This window comes from Mycteria americana, chromosome 24 (assembly GCF_035582795.1).
Source record: "Mycteria americana isolate JAX WOST 10 ecotype Jacksonville Zoo and Gardens chromosome 24, USCA_MyAme_1.0, whole genome shotgun sequence".
Classification (NCBI taxonomy): Eukaryota; Metazoa; Chordata; class Aves; order Ciconiiformes; family Ciconiidae; genus Mycteria; species Mycteria americana.
Window position 1 is genome coordinate 916,590 of NC_134388.1, and position 19,944 is coordinate 936,533.

The 19,944-nt window shown below is 62.9% G+C and overlaps 2 protein-coding genes across 2 annotated transcripts; both read left to right on the plus strand.

Annotated features, from left to right (window-relative positions):
* Nucleotides 1-137: 137 nt before the first annotated feature.
* MATK (megakaryocyte-associated tyrosine kinase) lies at nucleotides 138-10,975 on the plus strand. Its single transcript, XM_075523929.1, has 13 exons — nucleotides 138-750; nucleotides 5,732-5,788; nucleotides 6,006-6,119; nucleotides 6,275-6,390; nucleotides 6,767-6,986; nucleotides 8,015-8,108; nucleotides 8,209-8,274; nucleotides 8,433-8,532; nucleotides 8,624-8,708; nucleotides 8,886-8,959; nucleotides 9,069-9,264; nucleotides 9,650-9,736; nucleotides 9,878-10,975. Exons 2-13 carry the CDS (start codon nucleotides 5,780-5,782, stop codon nucleotides 10,058-10,060), a joined length of 1,344 nt encoding a protein of 447 aa, XP_075380044.1. The 5' UTR covers nucleotides 138-750; nucleotides 5,732-5,779; the 3' UTR covers nucleotides 10,061-10,975.
* A 500-nt stretch (nucleotides 10,976-11,475) lies between these two features.
* On the plus strand, nucleotides 11,476-12,812 carry LOC142420363 (complexin-3-like). Its single transcript, XM_075524219.1, has 3 exons — nucleotides 11,476-11,630; nucleotides 12,228-12,315; nucleotides 12,591-12,812. Exons 1-3 carry the CDS (start codon nucleotides 11,476-11,478, stop codon nucleotides 12,810-12,812), a joined length of 465 nt encoding a protein of 154 aa, XP_075380334.1.
* Nucleotides 12,813-19,944: the final 7,132 nt, after the last annotated feature.

Genomic DNA, 19,944 nt, shown 5'->3' on the forward strand with positions numbered 1-19,944 from the left:
AGGCGATTATTCCCTCCCCACTAGTTGCAGATGCTGGAGGATATAGATAAGCCACTGCCATTTGACAGTGGTGTTCATTTAAAGGTCTCTCCCAACTGCCCGTTCCAGCCTGTGATGTGTCCGCGTTTTCAGCCCCTATAGAGCAGCGAGGCGCGGCCGTGCTCTTGGATCCACCTCCCCGAAGTCTCACAGAAGTTGGCGCTGGGATGGGATTAGACTTTGGGATCCCTGGTCCCACCACATCCTCTCCCGAGTCTCAGTCTCCCTGGAGAGCTTCTGCTGCCATGGGCACCCGCTTCTCGGGTAGCTGCTCCGATCATGGCAATCAAGGCAGTAACGGCAAATCTCCCCGTTTGCATAGTGGGTCATTAATTTTCTGTGAGTGCTACACCGTGCTGCAGGATATAGGATCTGATGATCTCCAGTTCATTTCTAGCAAGGGTGTGTACTTGTGCCCTCAAAGGGTAAAAGTTGTTCTAAGTGTTGTCAAATAATGAGTCATCTCTGATTAATGTTTGACTGTGCAGACGACAGGCACTAGGACCGCTGGGACGCCGCATCTGCAGCCCTTACCAGAAGAGAAATCAGGAAATAACGCAGTAGCTCTTTCGGGGAGCATGCCCTTGAAAATAAAGCTTTGCTGCTCCATATGAAAGAGAATTTACTCTCCAGGAGTCTGAGTCCACGCTTGGCTGTGAGCTACCCCGAGACGCCGTTGCCCGCGGGGCCCTGCATGGAGGCTGCGGGGAGGTAAGCGCAAGGGTCTGCTAGAGGTGCTGGGAGCGGGGGACCGTTGTCACGTCTGCTCTGTCAGTGGAGAGGGATGGACGTAGCCTACTTGTGGCGTTGCAGTCAGTGGGGAAAATGGCCAGGTGTCACCTGTTTTTCAGCAAAAGAGCTGTACTTGCCGTTCGTCCGAGTGACCCTTAGCGCGGCTGGGTGTTTGTAAAAAAAGTTCCCCAGCTTGTGTTTTGAAGGTGTGTGCACAATGCATCCGGCTCCAGTTTCAGTGTAGAGGTGCAATCTGCCGATGCCCGTGTCCCCTCTTCTGCCACTGTGCCGTTGGGTCCTGGCAGCTCCTCAGCTGGGGTAACTGTGCACTGGGAACAAGCCTGAGCTCTCCAGTTCAGGGTTGGGATGGCTCCACCAAACCCCACCGTGTTTCTGTACTTCTCATCCTCATTGCAAATACTCAGGTTAACCGATTAAAAAAAAAAACAAAAAAAGTGTAGAACAGCTCTAAAACAAAGAGGGGGGCAAATATCTCCTCCCAGGCTTTCTGCCCACGCATCCTGCTTGTGGGAACGGTCATTCCAGTGATGGGAACCGCATGGACCAAACATCTCCAAGAACAAATAGTTGCTTTGGGACAAGGCATGTGAGTGGCACCAGGAGGAAGGTGATTCACGGCAATTGCCCGCTGGTGGCTGGGTGGAGGCACTGGCTGGTCTCCAGGCTCTGCCAGCGGCAGGTATGCATCTGGGGGTGCGTGTCCGGCACGCCGAGCCCTAGTGCCAGCTGGGCAGAAGAGAAGCCAGGCCCCTGGGCGCCCAGAGTGGAGGGTCTGTCCCCCTGTCTGCACACAGGGGCAGGACTGAGCAAGCAGTTGCTGCTTTCACCAGAAATTACTGTCCCGGAGCAGCAGAAAATGAAGGACCAAGTGTCAGAGCCACTGTCATCCTTCCTGGCTCAGCCAGCATGTCCCTCCTTGTGTCAGGTTGCACCACAGCGAGGGGTATGGAGCGGGCCTTGTCCTTAAGCTCTATGCACATGAGGTCCTCACCCATCCTGGAAGTGAGCTGAGCTGCATCCAGTCACGTCAGACTTTGGCTGTGCCTGCTGGGGAGCAGGCATGGAGCGGCTGCCTTTGCATCTCTAAGTCCACCAAGATAATACGTGTGGTGCGGATGGGCTGCAGGACGAGAGGATGTCTGTGCTAGCTAACGATGGCTTCTGGAACAGACAAAACTGCTGCCTGCTAATATTAACCTCGCAACAGCTGCAATTGTCCCTTTTTTGTTGTTGTTCTGGCTAGGGACTGGCACGGTAAGTCCTCGGATCCTCAGCGTCACGGAGACAGGCTGGGGTTTACCACCAGTGATGCAGAGGAGTGACTGTGACTCACCATCCAAAAGAGGAATAGAGCAAAGACTGTCATCTCTGCTCCAAGGAGCTGACTGAGCCCCCACACCTCTCCCAGCCCAGCAGAGCCGGGGAGACATCGTCCTGCTCTGGCTAGAAGTTTCCAAGAGGCCAACAGTGGGGTTTCCCCGAGAGCGGTGCAGTCAGCGCTGGGTCTCAGCCCCGCATTGCCCTGCCCAGGCTCTCATGTTCACTGAGCACCAAGAAAACCAGTGCATGAATGAAATCACCTCTCCCCTCCTCAGACATTTCTCTTCTCTGGAAGCTGATGCTTCCCTGGCTGTTTTGAGGTCTTGGAAACAGAGAGGAGCACCAAGCTGCTGGGATAGCTTCACCCTATCTAGTTCTCTGGTACGAAGGAGCAAGGTGGGCATGAAGCAGCTTCACCTCCGTGGGATGTGGGTCTCATCGCATGGCGTCTTTGGCAAAGCTGAAGAGTGTGCGTTGCGAGCACGAGTTCCTTCCTTTAGAAAAGGAAAGAACGTGTCTGCTGTGCAATGACAGAGAGAAATTTCAACTGCAAAATGGATCTGGAGGAAGGGTGCTGAAATCAGAACAAAACTTACAGAAGCCATGACTTGACTTTTAAGAGCGTGGTGGGTTTGGGGATGATGCCATGGTATGGGGATGCGCGGCAGCCCAGGCAGTGCCACCGACGACACAGGCTTGGTGTCAACGCGCCAGCAGGTGGGCTGTCCCCCCTCCAGCCCCCTGCGCCGCTGAGGCAGCAGGAGAGGATTTGCTCACTGAGTCCCACCATCCACAAGTTCAGTTGTTCAAGGAATCAGTGCATGGAACCCTCTGGGAAACTGCCCTCAGGGATAAAGGAGCTGAACAGAGCTGGTAGCTCTTTAAGGACATTTTTCTTACAGCACAAGAGCTCTTAATTCCCATATGTTAAAAAAGTCAGGCAAGGACGGCAGGAAACCAGCATGGCTCAGTAAGGACCTCCTGGTCAAACCAAAGTGTAAGAAGGAAATGCACAGGCAGTGGGACCAGCGATGTGTATCCTAGGAATAATATAGGGACGCTGCCTGGATGTGTAGGGATGGGATCAGGAAAGCTAAGGCACAGCTGGAGTGGAATTTGGCAAGGGATGTGAAGAATAATCAGAAGGGTCTCTGCAGGTACATTGGCCAGAAAAGGAATGTTAAAGAAAATGTGTCCCCCCCTTAAATAAGATGGGAGAGCTGGTGACAACCAACATGGAGAAGGCGGAGGTACTCAACATTTTTGGGTTTGGGTTTTTTTTGCCTCAGTTTTCAATGGTAATCTGTCTTCCCGTGTCTCTCAAGCCCCTGAACCTTGAGGCAGGGACTGGGGGAACGAAGTCCCTCCCCCTGTAGGAGAAGATCATGTTCCAGACCACCTGAGGAACCTGAACATACATGAGTCTACAGGATCCAACAAGATCCAGCCCAGGGTCCTGAGGGAATTGGCTGATGTAGTTGCCAAGCCACTCTCCATCATATTTGAAAAGCTGTGACAGTCAGGCAAAGTTCCCAGTGACTGGAAAAAGGGAAACATCGCACCCATTTTTAGAAAGGGTATAAAGGGGGACCCTGGGAACTACCAACCAGTCAGCCTCACCTCGCTGCCTGGTAAGAACATGAAGCACATCCTCCTGGAAGATGTATCAAAACTCGTGGAAGACAGGGAGGTGATTAGAGACAGCCAACATGGCTTCACCAAGGGCAAACCGTGCCTGACTAATCTAGCAGCCTTCTACGATGGAGTGACTGCATCAGTGGACCAGTGAAGAGCTATGGGTGTCATCTACCTGTAAGGCCTTTAATATGGTCCCCCACAACATTCTTACCTCTAAATTGGAGAGATATGGGTTTGAGAATGGACTGTTAGATGATAAAGAATTGGCTGGATGGTCACGTCCAAAGAGTTACAGTCAATGTCCAAGTGGAAAGCAGTAACAAGTGGTGTCCATCAAGGGTCCATACTGGGACCAATACTATTTAATATCTTCATCAGTGGTGTGTATAGTGAGATTGAGTGGACCTTCAGAAAGTCTGCAGATGAGACCAAGCTGAGTGGTGCAGTTGATTCACTTGTGGGAGGGGATGCCATCCAGAGGGACCTTGACAGGCTGGAGTCCATGTGAACATCATGAAGTTCAACAAGGCCAAGTATAAGGTCCTGCACCTGGGTCAGGGCAATCCCCAGTATCAGTACAGACTGGGGGATGAATGGATTGAGAGCAGCCCTGTGGAGAAGGACTTGGGGCTACTGGGGGCTGACAAACTGGACATGAACCAGCAATGTGTGCTCACAGCCCAGAAAGCCGACTGTATCCTGGGCTGCATCACAAGCAGCATGACCAGCAGGTCAAGGGAGGTGATTCTGCCCCTCTGCTCTGCTCTGGTGAGACCCCACCAGGAGCACTGCATCCAGCTCTGGGGTCCCCACCACAAGAAAGACATGGACCGGTTGGAGTGGCTCCAGAGAAGGCCACGGAAATGGTCCGAGGGCTGGAACACCTCTGCTATGGAGAAAGGCTGAGGGAGTTGGGGTTGTTCAGCCTGGAGAAGGCCCTGGGGAGACCTTATTGCGGCTTTTCAATATATATAGGGTGCTTACAAGAAAGACAGAGAGAGACTTTTTACCAAGGCTTATAGTGACAGGACAAAGGGCAGTGGTTGTAAACTGAAAGAGGGTAGATTTAGCTTGGACATAAGGAAGGAATGTTTTATGATGAGAGTGGTGAGACACTGGAACAGGTTGCCCAGAGAAGTTGTGGCTGCCCCATCCCTGGAATTGTTCAAGGTCAGGTTGGATGGGGCTCTGAGCAACCTGATCTAGTGGAAGATGTTCCTGCCCACGGTAGGGTGGTTGGAACTAGATCATCTTTAAAGATCTCTTCCAACCCAAAACATTCTATAAGTCTGTGATCCTCCCATGGAGATGACACTGGGGATGAAGGGCTCCAGGAGGAGAAGACCCACAATTTTGAATTGGAAAGTAGTCACATGCATCCCAGCATGACAAGTTGGTGGCAGGGGGAGCACAGGGACCTTGCGCAACCATCCCACAGCCAGCGGATGTGACAATCCCACCTCGGCCCAGCTTTGCCCCGTCAGCGTCCCCCCTGCAGCGAGCAGCCCCCGCGTCAGCCCCGTCACGTCCCACATCAGCGGGGCCCTGCAGCCGGTGCCTTTCGTGGCCCTGATGGCTTAGAGCTGCTGAAAGAGGAGGTGAAAAAACAAGTTCCTGGTAAAACCACGTTCCCCGCCCCCGTGGCCACAGCGATGGGCTCCTGTCATGCCAGCAGTGCCGGCGGTGGAGCGCATCTTTGGACTCCAAGGCAGGGAGAAGGGGCGGGAGCCAGGACAGCTGGGTCCTGCTTCCCACCGGGGTTTGGGACAGGAGTCTCCGGGGGTATAGCCAGCACGGGCAGGGTTTGCTGCCTGCTCTAAGCCGCCTTCTCCCTCCCGTGGTGCAGGGCTGCCCCGGGTGACGGACAGGCTTAGCAAGGAGCTGCCTCGGCCAGAGGAGCCTGTGGGGACAGCAGCAGTGGCGTGGGACGGGCCAGCTCAGCCCCATCCCTCCACAGCCCCCTTTGATTTCTTCTCTGTAGGTGGCAGCAGGAGAGGACAGGCTGTCCCTGATGCGCTGACGGCCGACCATGTCTGGGGTGAGTGGGGCTGCCACGGGGCTGCCAGCGCTTCCCCTGCCGACATCGGGGTGACGTGTTCCCCCAGGACCACAGTGGGGTGGAGGGGGGCTCGTGCCCAGTGCCCCTCGTCCCCAGCCAGGGCTTCAGATGGCCCTTGGGGCTGGCCCTGATGGCTGTGGAGGCGGAGGGGAGACAGCTCTCGCTGTCCCTGCTAACGCCGCCTTCTCTCTTGCAGAAACACTGGGCCCCCGGGACGCAGTGCGTCACCAAGCACGACCACACCAAGCCCAAGGCCCGGGAGCTGGCCTTCCGCAAGGGCGACGTGGTCACCATCGTCGAGGCTGTGGAGGTGAGCCTGACGGGTGCTCGGGGGACGCGCTGCTGTGGGAGGGCATGGAGGGGATGGGGCCCTCGTGCCATCAGCTGAGCCTCCGGAGCCAGCCTCCCCCCGTCCCAGCTGGATCCCCCCTCCCTTCCCTTGCTCTGAGACCCTCTCACCCCCAGGGCAAAGGCTGGTACCACGCCAGGCACAACGAGACGGGGCAGGAGGGGCTGCTGGCGGCCAGCGCGCTGCGGGAGCGCGGCGCCATCCGCATCGACCCCAAGCTCAGCCTCATGCCGTGAGTACAGCTGGGGGGAACCCGGGGGGGCGGCGGCCCAGCTCGGCCCCCGGGAGCTGCAACAGCAGATAAGTCCAGCACGTGTCCCCCCAGCCAGGTTTTGGGTGGGCAGCTGGGGGCAGAGCAGCCCATAGCCACGCCCTGGCGACGGAGGGATTTGCTGGGACCAGTGCCTGGCTTTAAAGACCCCCAGTTGCGCCCACCCAGCTTGGATGCACCTCGCAGGGAGGGGGTTTACGCAATGGGGTCTGGTAGCTTTGGTGGGGGCTCTGCTCTCCCCATCTCACTGCTGGCGCTGGGGAAAGCCTGCCAGCACGGCCCCTCTCCCCAGTGCCCCTCTCCCCAGTGCCCCTCTCCCCAATGCCCCTCTCCCCAGCTGGTTCCATGGGAAGATCTCAGGGGTGGAGGCGGTGCAGGAGCTGCAGCCTCCCGAGGATGGGCTGTTCCTGGTGCGAGAGTCTGTCCGGCACCCCGGCGACTACGTGCTCTGCGTGAGCTTTGGCAAGGAGGTGATCCACTACCGCGTGGTGCACGAGGAGAACACGCTCAGCATCGACAGCCAGCAGTACTTCTCCAACCTCATCGACATGATTGAGGTGAGACCCCTCTCCCCAGGCAGTGAGCCCCGCCAGCGCCGGACCAAGGGCAAGAACCTCATGGGGTCACACGGAGCAGCAGCAGGTCCCTGTCCCTTTCTCCTGTAGTTTTCATTGGGTTTTGTTACCTGGGGTAACTCTCTGTCCCTGCCAAAGACTCGTGGTTCCCACTCAGTTTGGGGTGCAATGGACAGAGCTGGGATGCCCTGGGGACGTCCTCAGCTGCGAACCAGCCATGCGGGCAGCAGCCCCGGTCCCCTGCCCAGGGTCACGTTTTCCCCCGTAGGGATGCTTCAGTGCTTCACGCAGCAGCGGGGCTTAGGGCATTTTGGAAAAAGGCATCTGCCAGCTCTGGACCCTGGACGAGGTCTGAGCCCTGCTGAGGCTTTGAGGCGCTTTGCCATGTTTCTCTCCCCTCCGAGTCCCCCTCTTGCTTGCTGACCCTGCGGGGCTCCCGGGCTGCCGTGTTAGCTCTCGCCCTTCCAGTGAGCTCTTCCTCAAGGTCCATCTTCGCCCTGTCTCGTAGCTGCTGCCTGTCTCCTCTCCGGGGGGTTGCACTCTCATATGTTTTCCTCATTTAGACACAACTTCTGCTTTCGGGTGGGTCCTTTCCCCTTTTAGCTGCCCCGGCCCCGCTCTGTAACCGCAATGGCCATCCTGCCGCTTCCGCTCCAGGTCACCTCTGCAAACTGCCCTCAGCTGCTGCAGCAGCACCCGCCGGGGGTTTTAACCCCGTTGGCCGCTGTCTGGCTCACCGGTGGCATCCCGTACCGCCCGTGATCTGCCACGGTGTTTCGCTGGCTGTGCCCAGAGGGGAGCAGTGCTGAGACGGGGGCTGCGAATTGCAGCGCGGGGGGAAAGGCAGTGTTGCGCACTGCCCGAGCTGAAGGGGCTCCCGGCCCCTCGAGGGTGGTGATGGTGGTGGGGACCCATGGAGCATCTCGCGGCCGTGTCCCGGCTCCATGCCCTGAGCTTGGGGGTAAGAGGTGGCATTGCCGCATCGCCTCCACCTGTCCGTTCCTTGGCAGCACTACATGAAGGAGCAGGGAGCCATCTGCACCAAGCTGGTGAAGCCCAAACCGAAAACCGGGATGAAGTCGGCCGAGGAGGAGTTGGCCAAAGGTAGGGGATGGCTGGAGAGGGTCGTGGTCCGGCTTTTGGGGACAAGGCAGCATGACCCCGCTGGTGGCCCCTGCTAACCTGCCCTTGTGCCCATGCCCAGCTGGCTGGTTGCTGAACCTGCAGCACCTCACACTAGGAGACCGCATCGGGCAAGGCGAGTTCGGAGGTAGGTGAGAAGATGGGGTTGGAGGTTCCTTGGCTGTGGGCTTCCCCAAATGGCACCCTCGGACGTCCCCTCCCCATCCTGTGGCATGGGGGGGCTCAGCTTGGGATGTGGGGGGTCATGTGTGGGGCTGAGCCTGATCCCCTCACGTCCCCTCCCAGATGTCCTGCAGGGCGAGTATATGGGGCAGAAAGTGGCCGTGAAGAACATCAAGTGCGACGTGACCGCCCAGGCCTTCCTCGCCGAAACAGCTGCCATGACGTGAGTGCCCCATGGGGGGATACGGCCCAACCCTCCCCCACGAGCCAGGGATGAGCAGGCACCCCCTTGACCCAGATCCCCTCCATTTCAGGAAGGTCCGGCACAAAAACCTGGTGTGTTTGCTCGGCGTGATCCTGCACAATGGCCTCTACATCGTCATGGAGTTCATGAGCAAGGTGAGAGCGCTCAGCCGGTCCTCGGGCAGCAGGACCCATCACCGCTCACATTTGGAGACAAAATCCACATTTAGGGGCTGAGTTGGATGGATGCCGGGTGCTGCAGCCCCCGCAGGAGGCAAAGTCTCCAGGCAGCCCCATCCCATTGGTCCTTACGCATTTCTCCTCCTCTGTCAGGGCAACCTGGTGAACTTCTTGCGCACACGGGGACGGGCGCTTGTCCCGACCCAGCAGCTCCTCCTGTTTGCTCTGTAAGTCCATCTCCTTTCCTCCGGGCTGGGGATCCATGCTCTGCATCTCCGCGGGCAGCCCCGGGGGACACGCAGTGACACTGCGCTCTGCCTTGCTCGGCCATGGCAGGGACGTGGCCCAGGGCATGGACTACCTGGAGTCCAAGAAGCTGGTACACAGGGACCTGGCTGCCCGCAACATCCTCATCTCCGAGGAGAACGTGGCCAAAGTGAGCGATTTCGGCTTGGCCCGGGTCAATCCCAAGGGCGCGGACACCACTTTGCTGCCCGTGAAGTGGACGGCCCCGGAGGCCCTGAAACACAACGTGAGCAATGGTGGGAAGGCAGGGAGCGCTGGGGCTCCTCCTGAAGCAGCTTGCCCCCTCGGGTCCCCCCTGCTCGTCCCCCCTCCCACCAACCCGTCCCTGCCCCGTGGTGGCTTCTGGCACATTCAGCCCTGCATCCCCCGAAATTCGGGCACTGTCCTGACCAGCGCTCGCCCTGGTGCACAGCAGGGATTGGGGCAGCTCCGGTGGGATGCAGCAGGATGGACCCAGGGCCGTGCGGGTGATGGGAAGGGAGGGAGGGTCACACCCCAGGGAGCTTGGGGTGGTGGGGGGCAGGTGCTGTCTCCTTTCTTGCCCTTGGGGAGGGATGGGGTCCAGCGTGGCCCCCAGCCAGCTTCAGCTTCCCCTCCTCCTGCTGCTGCAGAAATTCTCCTCCAAATCGGACGTGTGGAGCTATGGGATCCTCCTGTGGGAAGCCTTCTCCTTTGGACGAGCGCCCTACCCCAAGCTGGTGAGTGCTTTGCCGGGGGACGCCGCAGGTCACACTCCGCTGGCACTGATGGGACAGGGACATCGCACTGTCCCCGGGCCAGGGCGAGCCCCCGGTGGGGCGGGGAAGGGGGGATCCCAGCTGGCTTCTCCATCCTGCCAGAGCTTGAAGGAGGTGACGGAGCTGCTGGAGCAGGGGTACCGCATGGAGGCCCCTGAGGGCTGCCCGCCTGCTGTCTATGCCCTGATGAAGAGCTGCTGGGAGCTGGAGCCAGGCAAGCGGCCATCCTTCAAGAAACTCACCGAGAAGCTGCAGAAGGAGCTGAAGCACCTGAGGGACGTTTAACCCCCGTCCCGCTCCCGGGACCCGTGGCCAGAACCCCCCGGACCCACCAGGGTTGGGAGCGGCGCAGCAAGGGGTGGCCGGGCAGCGGGGTGGCCCACAGTGCCGCTGTCTCCTGGTGGAGATGGGGCAGCAGCTGGGGGGGTCTCTCCTCTCCCGGGGCATCCGAAGAGGAGGCAACAGCCTCCCTCCATCCCGGCACGGGTCCTTCTTCCCACCATACAGCCCAGAGAAAGGTCCCATGGGGTCGATCTCCCTTGACCCGCTGGGGTGGGGAGAGCAGCCCCCAAGGGGGGCCATGCCCCACACACCCCACCCTCAGCCCTGGACAGCGGGTGCCACACGTGGGGTCCCTTCGAGCTGCCCCTCCTGGTGACGGGGGACAGGACTGGACGTATCCACTCACTGGAAGATGAAACACCAACCCCAACGCAGCCACGCTCCAGCCACCTGGCCCCGCGCGCGGACGCCGGGCACAGCCAGCTAAACCACCCGGATTTGGGCTTTTTGATTAAACCAAAGAAATTAGTTCAACAGCATCTTTAAGCCTCTGAGCTCAAATTAGGCCTATCCCTCGCTTGGGGCCTGGCAAAGCACAGGGAAAGGCTTGGGGGGGGGCCCGGGAGCTCCGGCCCTCGGAGCCCCCCGCGCGCAGTCTGGCCCCTCTCCCCTCGGGGCTCTGCGCAGCCAGGGATTATTCTTTTAATCAGAGTCTGTATGGGAATTGCTTGCATATAGATTACAGGAGTGGGGCACGTCCTCCGGCAGCGGGAAGCCCCCAGCCCCGCCGGCTCCCAAGCAATCTCGACATCTCGGTGGAGCCGGGATTAACAGGGGCACGGGGCTGCACGCACGCGCGCGCGCGCGTTTGTGCGTGTGCGCCTGCCCTCTGCCTCGTCTTCCTTCCAGTCCTTTGACCCTCGATTGGGTTTTTTCGGCTAATCCTCTTGTGTCTCCTCTGTGCTGACTTCTTGCACCTCCAACCCCTCCGTGGCTCTGGGTGCCCGTGGCTCTGGGTGCCCGTGGCTCCGGGTGCCCGTGGCGCAGGGCTCCCCCCAGCAGGATCCAGCCCTGCGGGTGCTGCCTCCATCGAGGCCCATGCAATGGGGGGTCTTTCAGCCTGATCCGGGGTGCGCTGGGGCTCGGTGGCTCTCTCCACCTCCCCATCACCCCAGTGGGGCAGCACCCCGCTCTTCCCCTGCACTGCCATCCCCCCCAAGCACCCGTGGGTGCAGCGAGCGGTGCAGGAAGGTCTTTCCACCCCGGTGGCTGTGGCTTCCCCTCCTAATGCCTTAATCCGCCCCTGATCCGCAGCGCCCCTGGGGCAGCCGCTCCCGCTGACCTTGCAGGCGCCGGCCCTGGGTGGGGACCCGGTGGTGCGGGCACCGTGGGGCACGGGCTGCCGCAGCTGCCCACCCATGGCCGCCTTCTTCACAGCCGCCCTCAAGGGTTTTCAGGGGGGCGAGGAGGAGCCGCCCAAGGGGCCCCCCAAGGATGGCAAGGAGGCCACGCTGCCCAACGGCATGGCCCGCGAGGAGTTTGAGGAGTACCAGCGGCAGCTGCTGGAGGAGAAGTAAGGCTTTGCTGGGGCTGGGGGTCATTGGGGTCCCCCGTGCACCGGGACCGGGGTCCCATCCGCCATGGGCTGTCCCCGGGGGGGGACAGGGACAGGGGCAGAGCAGGTGCCCTTCAGTGCCTCTCCCTGCAGCACAGGAGGTCCCTGTGGGTGCTGGCACAGGGCTGGGACAGTGGCTTGGTGCACCGCAGGTGACAAGGGGCATCCCCCTGGGTGTCAGTGCCCCAGAGGGGTGGGTGTCTGGTGTCAGCACCCATGGGGCTGAGGGATGACAGAGGCCAGCATGGGATTGGATTAAGGTCCCATCTCCCTGGGTCCGGGTGCTGTGGGGACATGGTGGCCCAGCATCCGGGAGCTGAGCGGCCGCAGGAGGAGCAAGTCCCTCCAACGGGCACCTTCACTGAGCCTCTCTGCTGGGGCTGGAGGGGCAGGATGTGGCCCCTGCCCCCAGATCCCCATTGCAACCCTTTGCATCCCCTTCTCCTCCAGCCCTGGCCCGGGGCTGGCACAGCCACGCTGCTGCCGGAGGACCAGGGCGATGCCGGGGGGGGGGCTTGGCGAGGTGGGGGGTGACAGTGGCGCCTGCTGCTGCAGGATCGAGCGGGACAAGGCCTTTGCGCAGAGGAAGGCAGAACGGGCCACTGTGCGGATGCATCTGCGGGACAAGTACCGCCTGGCCCAGGTAAGGACCAGCCCGCCTGCGGTGGGACCTTGGGGGTCTTCCCCCAGACCCTCCATCCGCCGGAGCAGCCCCAGGCCGGGGGGCTGCCAGGCCTCTCCCGGGACGGGAGATGATTCCTGAAGAGGGCAGCAAACGGCCGCTGTCTCCGTCTGCACCATCCGCCTGCCCACGTCTGCGTCCATCCGTCCAAATCTGGAACCGGACAGTCTGGACGGATGGCTGGCGGGCGCCCGGGTCTGCCCACAACGCCGACGCCATCTCCCACCCGTGTGCAGGATGAGCGGGACGATGCTCAGCTGCACGTGGCTGGCGGCGCGGTGGAGCTGCCGCAGGAGCTGGCCGCCATGGTGCACAGCGAGGAGGAGGAGGAAGAGGAGGATGGCAGCGTGGGGGCCTTCGCCTTCCTGACGAAGCTGCGGGAGGTGGACCTGCCGGCGCTGCGGGACCGCGCGCTGGGCAGCGTGGACGAGGTGAAGGAGAAGTGCGCCCTGATGTAGCGTCGCTGCCCGCCCTGCTGCGGGTGACACCGGCAGCGTTGGAGCTCAGCCCCTGCCCCCCCTGCCGCTCCCCTGGGAGCGATGGGATGTGGGTGTTACAGGGGGGTCCCAATACATGCGCTGGGGGTGGGGTTTCCTCCCCAAAACCATTCCCTGTTGCTTTTCTGGGGTGCGCTGGGTGGCTGCTGGGATGCAGGACGCCTGGGTCCCCTCCAGCCATGCTGGCCAAGCCCCTCCCCACAGTGCCCCTGGTGTGAGCCCCGGGACGGGGTGGGCGGCGGTCCCTGATCCGCCGCCCCCAGGAACCAGCCCCAGGGCCTCGCACGCCATTTGGCTCAATAAACGTGGCGTTTGCCAGCACCAGTCTGGTCTTCCTGCCGTGCCCCTCGTCCGCACGAACCCTGTCCTGGGCGGGGCGGGGGGGGGAGGGAGGACACGATGACAGTGCCGCAGCAGGGCTGCTCCACGTGCCCCCGAGCCAGCACCCAGCCCGTTACGCTCGGCCGCCGGATCCGTCCCCCCGCTTCTGCTGCAGCCCCCCCAGCACGGCCGCACCCAGCGGTGCACGGGAGCCAGCGGGACCCGGTACCCCCGGGGCATCCCCTGGGGGCAGCACTGGCGGAGGGGCGTGGCAGCATTTAACCCCCCCGAGCACCCCCTGCCAGCGCAGGCAGCGAGGGGGCCCTTTGGCCGGGGCCAGGCTGCCTCTGCCCCCTCCGGGGACTTGCTCCCCGCTCCGGGCGTTCGGCAGCGGCTCTGGCTTAAGCACCGCCACGCCGGAAGGCTGGGGGCTGCTGAGATCACTAATACCTGCCTATTTTAGTGAGGTCTAATCTGCCTGAGTCGCCTGTCCCCGAGGACTAAGCTAGCTGAACCCTTGTAAAATGTACCGCCAGCGCTGGCCCCCACGGCACCTCCTTGCCGGAGCAGGAGCCACCGGGGAATCACGCTGTGTTTGCATGAAAGAAAGGACGCGCTGAGCCGCCTCCGTCCTCCCCACGCCGAGGCCATCTGCTCCGGAAAGGCCTGCGGGGACGGCCCTGCCCCGCGCTGCCCACGGCTGCGGTGGCGGGGCTGGGAGCGGGCGGCCGAATCCAGCGCAGCTCGGGTGGGAGTTGTGCCACAGAGCTCGTCGCTGTCACAAGAGCTACAGGTCTCGGCTGCCCTGGCTGGAGCACCCGAAGCTGCAGGAGCTCCAGCAAGAGGGTCCCTGGGTGCACGAGGTGCTCAGTTCTCCGGGGCACCCACCTCTCCAGGTACCGGCCAAGGGGCTGGTGACTGCTGGAGCATCCCAGGGAGCGTGTGACAGGCACGTCAGGGCTCGACACCTGGGAGCCTCCTCGCGTTTGGTGGCCCCGCTGTCCCTGCCATCCCCACCGTCCCTGCCATCCCTGCCGTCACTACCATCCCTGCTCTCCACTATTTCTTCAGAACTTGCAAAATCTCCTATTCGGGCACAAAAATACACCTGTGTTGCACGGGATGGGGCCGTCCATGTCCCCACCGGTCCCCCGGCCCGGTCCCCCGGCCCGGTCCCCGATGGAGCGGCAGCAGCCGTGGCACACGGCGCAGCCCTGTTCCTACCCCACGTCCCCACTCTCCCCAGGGCAGGGGCTCGACACCGAGTGCCAGCCGCTGGGACAGTGGCACCGAGGTCCCCAGTGCGCCCTGTCACGGCAGGCTCCTCCATCCCTGCTCCGCACCGGGGCCCCATCCGGCCCTGACGAGCAGCCCAGCTCCCAGTGCTCCCAGTGGGGCTGCACGGGGGCTCCCAGCGCTGGCTGGGATTCAGGTCAGGACCCTCCGCCAGGTCTCCTTGGCTAATCGTCCTGCCCCCCCGCCCTCCCCACGCTGCCACCTGCCTCCCACTCAGCACCCTTTTGGGTCACCCCTGCCACCTCCCCGCCGGCCCAAGGCCTCTTAATGAACTAAAAAAGTGATAAATCCCCGGCCGAGCTGGTCACGTGAGGCCGGTGGCCCCCGGCCGCCCCCCGCCCCGACCCCCGCCTCCGGCCCCACTGCCCCGGTAAGCTGACGCAGCGTCTCTAAGCGTTAGCAGCTTTGCCCGCTAATAGGATTAGGGAGGTTTAAAACTGTCATTTGAGTGAACTAAACCCCCTGATACTCTGCATTGCACCTTCTTAACCAATTTGCCTTCAATTAGGGTAATTGGGAAACTAGCAAAGAAGTATAGCATTAATATTTTAAAGTGATGAAGTGATTACGGGCCTTGGACGAGGAAGCAAATCAATTTGCTATCTGCTCCTAAAAGGCAATTATAATCATTTGGCAAATAAGCCTGCTGGCCTCCCCCCCGTGTGAGCCAACACCTTAAGGCGGTCAGCGGGGCTGGCACCGCGCACACCGCCCGCGGGCAACGCCAAAGCTGGGCAGCCGGGCAGCCCTCCGCTCCTAAAATCAGCCCCGGCGTGCCGGGGACCGCGGGTCCTGCAACGGCAGCACCTCCCTGCGCCCACCGGGGCTGTGGGGGCACCCTGGGGGAAGCCTCCGAGGGCCACCGGAGCAGGGGACCTGGCTCCTGCGCCCACTGCGGTGGCCGGCGTGGGCACGAGTGCCGGCCCCGGGGGAGTGGGAGCAGCAAGTCCAGGTGCCCGTTTGCATCCTCAGCCCCACATGTCGTCCCTGCGCCTGGGGATGCCCCCAAACCCCCCCAAAGGCAGCACCCCGCTGCGCACCCCTGCTGCAGGGGGGGCCCTGGCAGCGCTGCCTGGTGTGGGGGTGTCACCCGGTCCCCAGGGGCTGCGTGGCCCCCAGAGGCGTATCACGTCATCCCTGGTGTGGGGACAGCCTGTCCCCGGGGTGGTGGCATGCCATCCCCCCAAAACAGCACCACGCTGTCCGCAGCACGGTGTCAGACGGGGCGGGTGAAGCTGTACAGCCCCGCTGGGAGGGACGCCGGGATGGCCTCGGGGCCCAAACTGGGGTGCAGAGGTGGCTGCGGGGTCCCGCCAGCAGCTCCAGTGGGGTGGGCACGGACCTGCATGGGGCCAGCAGCCACCTGGCATGGGGTTGGGGGGGTCCAAAAACCCCGCGGTGACATTTGCCATCTGAAAGGGGAACCATGGCGAGGAGAGGAAGGGAGTGGGAGGAAGCCGAGACGGCGGCCGGGGGCAGCAGCATTTGCAGGTGGCAGGAAGAGGTTTCTGGGAGAAAGTAAAAGTGAGCGAAGAAAGAAAAGGGCAAAACCCACCCGGCGGGATGGGGGGTCCGGGCAGCACCAAGCACGCCCCACCCAGAGCACCCCAGGACCCCCATCGTGATGTTCCTGTTGTCCCCTGGGCCGGGTCCCAAGGGCAGCAGCAGGAGGGGGAAGGAGAGGGACGGTGTTTCTGCCCCCCGGCCCGGCTGCCGCTGCCCCACACCCCCACGGCCACGGGCAGCCTCCAGGGATGGTCCCCACAGCTGGCCCCCGCAGCTGATCCCCACAGGGTGTCCCCATGCCTGGTCCCCACGCCCAGTCCCGTGTCCATGGCTTGTACCCACGCCTGGTCTCATGGACGGTGCCCGATGCCTCCTCTCCCGGCTGTCCCCACACCTGGTCTGCACAGCAGATCCCCGAGGCTCTTCAGGGTGCCTGGTCCTCACGCCTGGTCCCCACACCCAGACCCCACAGCAGGTCCCCACACCCCATACCCGGTGCCCACGCTTGGTCCTCACAGCTGGACCCTGTGCCTGGTCCCTCTCCCTGTCCCCATCCCTGTCCCCACGCCCAGTGCCCATGGCTGGCTGTCACACCTGTCCCCACACCCCGTCCCCACGCAGGCAGGGCTCTGCAAGGCAGCATCCCCGGGAGCCCGTGGGGCCACACACGCCGTCACTGGGGCCACCTCCAGGGCTCGCCAGCCCCACCCGGGGGGACGGCATCCACCACCGCAGCAGCCCCATCCCGCCGAGGCTTGGGGCGCCTGCCCCGGACCCCATCCCCGGGGCAGAGCCTCCGCAGCCGAAGGAAATCCTCCCCCCTCCCCCCCATCTCCCCGGCCTTTCTTCTCCGCTCCCCCTGTTTCTAATTCTTTTTCCTCGCCCGTAATGAGGGGATTACAAGGCAAACTCCAGCAGGACGCCTTTGTGGGGAGACAATCTGAGTGGGGAAGGCAGTTCGGGGCTTTGTCCACCGCCGCCCCCCCGGACCCGCGCTGGGGGGACATTTAGAGCAATTACTTGTCCAGAAAGTAACTGTCAATCATTCTTAAAGGGGAAGGCCTCCAATTAATAACCTCGTCTTAATCCTTTGGACTCATTTCCAATCTGCGGGGCCTTGGTGACATCTGCAACACTAAATAAAGATTCTCCCGAGCCTTAGCACGGCGGTTCTGTGACAAATAAGAAGACTAGAGGCAACTTTGGCTGCCAAAGCTGCGAGATTGGTGAGGTTGAGCCGCTTGTTTGGTTCCCAGGAGGGACCGGCAAAGTTAAATACTCCTGGAAAAGCCGAGTTGGGCCCAGCAGGTAACACCGATTTATTCTGATTCGGGAGGAAGCGCCGGGGGAAGATGCTGAAAAAGGGAGCGGGTGTCCCCGGGGTGCGCCCGGGGCCAGGGCCAGGGTGGCACCCTTCCCTGGGGGCTCGGGAGCCGGTGCCGGGCGCCCGTCAGCATCACTCGCCCCGATTTACACCCGGGGCCGGAGGGCAGGAGCCACCCACGCTCCCCACCGCCCGCGCCGGCTGCTGCAAACAGCCCGTCCCAGGCGGCTCGAGCCCGGGGGCCGCGTCCTGGCACCCAGACGGGCTTTCGAAGGCAAAAAAACGGGACCCAGCGAAAGCCAGGGCTGTCCCCGGGCTGTCCCTCCCGCATCCCCCGCTGCCGGGGGAGGCCACTTGTCCTCGCTGGTGCTTTGCTGCTTTCCGGCACCAGGGAAGCGATTTTTTTTTACCAGCTTCAACCAGGGCTCGATGCCGTTTCTGTTGCCTTTTCGGGTGTCTTTAATAACAGCTGCCCCCCCCGCGGCTGGCAGCCCCCGCAGGAAAACCACGGGTCGGGGCGTCGAGTAGATTTTTCCCCTCGGGGGAGAAAAAACCCTCCTGAGGCTTCTGGTCCTTGCGGTTCCCGGCACAGTTTTAGAGCTTAAGGGCTTAAACCCAAAAATTGCCACCAGGAAGACGGTGGCCGCAGGAAAATGTCCGACGGGAGCAGGGAGGTGGCTCTCCCTGCCGCACCCACTCAGCGCTGCCCGTTTTTAGGCAGGATTCCCAAAACGCCGTCGGCGAAGGCTCGGGGCTCCTGGGGCCAGTCCCTGGAGGACGAGGACCACGGGGGGTGGCTGGTGCCGCCGTCCCCCGGCCTGACCCCGCCGGGGTCCCCCCTTCCACGCCCAGGGACATCCATGACCCTGGCCAAGCTGAGGCGGAGGGGGGTGGGGGGGGGTGGGGGGCCCGGCCCTTGCACCCCCCATCCCGCAGGGTCCGGTGCTGCCGCCCTGCTGCCGGGTGGCTCCTGCTTGGTTATTTTGCTGTTCTTTGCTTCACTCCTGCTCCCACGCCAGGGTTTGCTCTGCTTCCCGGGGGTTTTCGGCCTCCTTTGCTTTCAGAGAGGGTCCGGGTGGGGGGACGATGGGGGCTGCCCCCAGCCCTGGCCCTGACCTCCATCACCGCACTTTGTCCCTGTCCCCCGCCATTGCCCCACCTCTTCTCTCCTCCCGCTTGTCCCATCTTGTCCCCAGCCCCCCCCGCCCGGTGCCCTGTCTCACCCGTCCCCCCCAGTGCCCATCTCACCCGTCCCCATTGCCCCAGCTCCCCCTAACTCCCCGCCCAGCCCCAGCTCCCCCCGTTGCCCTGTGGGGCCGTGGGACGTGGCTGGGCAGGCAGCCAGGGGGCCCTGATGGGGCGCTGGGTCCCCCAGGGGGTCCGGGCCCAGGCTGGGGCTCTGGGTGCTCACCCCCTCTCCCCTCTCCTTGCAGGTGTGGAGCTGCGCAAATGAGAAGCGGGTGAGCGAGAGAGGGATGGCGGCGGGGGACCCCATCCCCTCCCCGTGTCCCCAGCCCCCGGACACACCGCGACGCTCGCACGGTGACAATGGGGCCCCTGCTCCCCCCTGCACCCCCTCACCCCTGCCTTGGGGCACCCCAGGGTGCAGCACCCGGCATCCCTGCCCCGGCTCGCGGCTCCTCCTGGGGCACCCCAAGACTGCATCCCCCCTGCAGCAGCAGGGCTGGGCCTGGAGCCGGCCAGAGGCCCTGGGGCTACAGGACACCCCGCGAGGGGCCGTGGGGCGTCTTGGGGGGCCGGCAGCTCCCAAAGTCGCGCACCCTGATACCGCGCACACGCTGCATGCACAGCACTGCACGCGCACGGCACGCGCTGCACGCAGCCCCTGCGCGTGCACTGCGCACGCTGGGCCTGCAACACACGCTGCAAACACTGCGCACTGCACACACCGCACGCACGGCCCCTGTGCATGCACTGCACACGTTATACATGCTGCGCCCACCGCACTGCACACGCTGCACAGCCTCCACGTGCCGCACGCCCAGAGCGCATGCTCTGAGCACGCTGCAGAGCCGCTGGGCACAGCACCGACAGACACCGGGCACACGCTGCACATGTTGGATGCGTTGCACATACAGACACTGCACATGCTGCACGCCTGCACGCACCGTGTGCACTGCACGCTCTGCAGCCGCCTCCGCTGCACACTGTGTGCACTGCACGCAAAGGCACCGTACGCACGGTGCAGACGCTGCGCACACACCGCCCGCACTGCGTCCCCACAGATACTGTGCACGGATTCACGCTGTGCCTACGCATTGTGCGCGCCCTGCACACATGGCACGCGCTGCACTGCTTGCACACACACCGAGCTGCGCACACTGCGCACGCACTGCGCACGTACGCTGTGCCCCCCAGGTGCAGAGATGGAGTTGTGCACGCTGCACGCAGACGCCGCACCCTGGGCGCCGCGCACTGCACCCGCACCGCGCGCGCTGCACGCGGTGGGCACGCGGCACAAACTGCCCTGCACACGCGCACCCGCGCTTCACGCGTTCCACCCCACGCTCAGTCCGCTGCACGCGCCCTCGCCCGCTCCCCGCCGGGCGCGCCCCTGCGCGCGCCCCGGCACCCCACGCCCGCCCACGCGGGTGGGCCCCACACCGCGCTCGTCCCCATACCCGC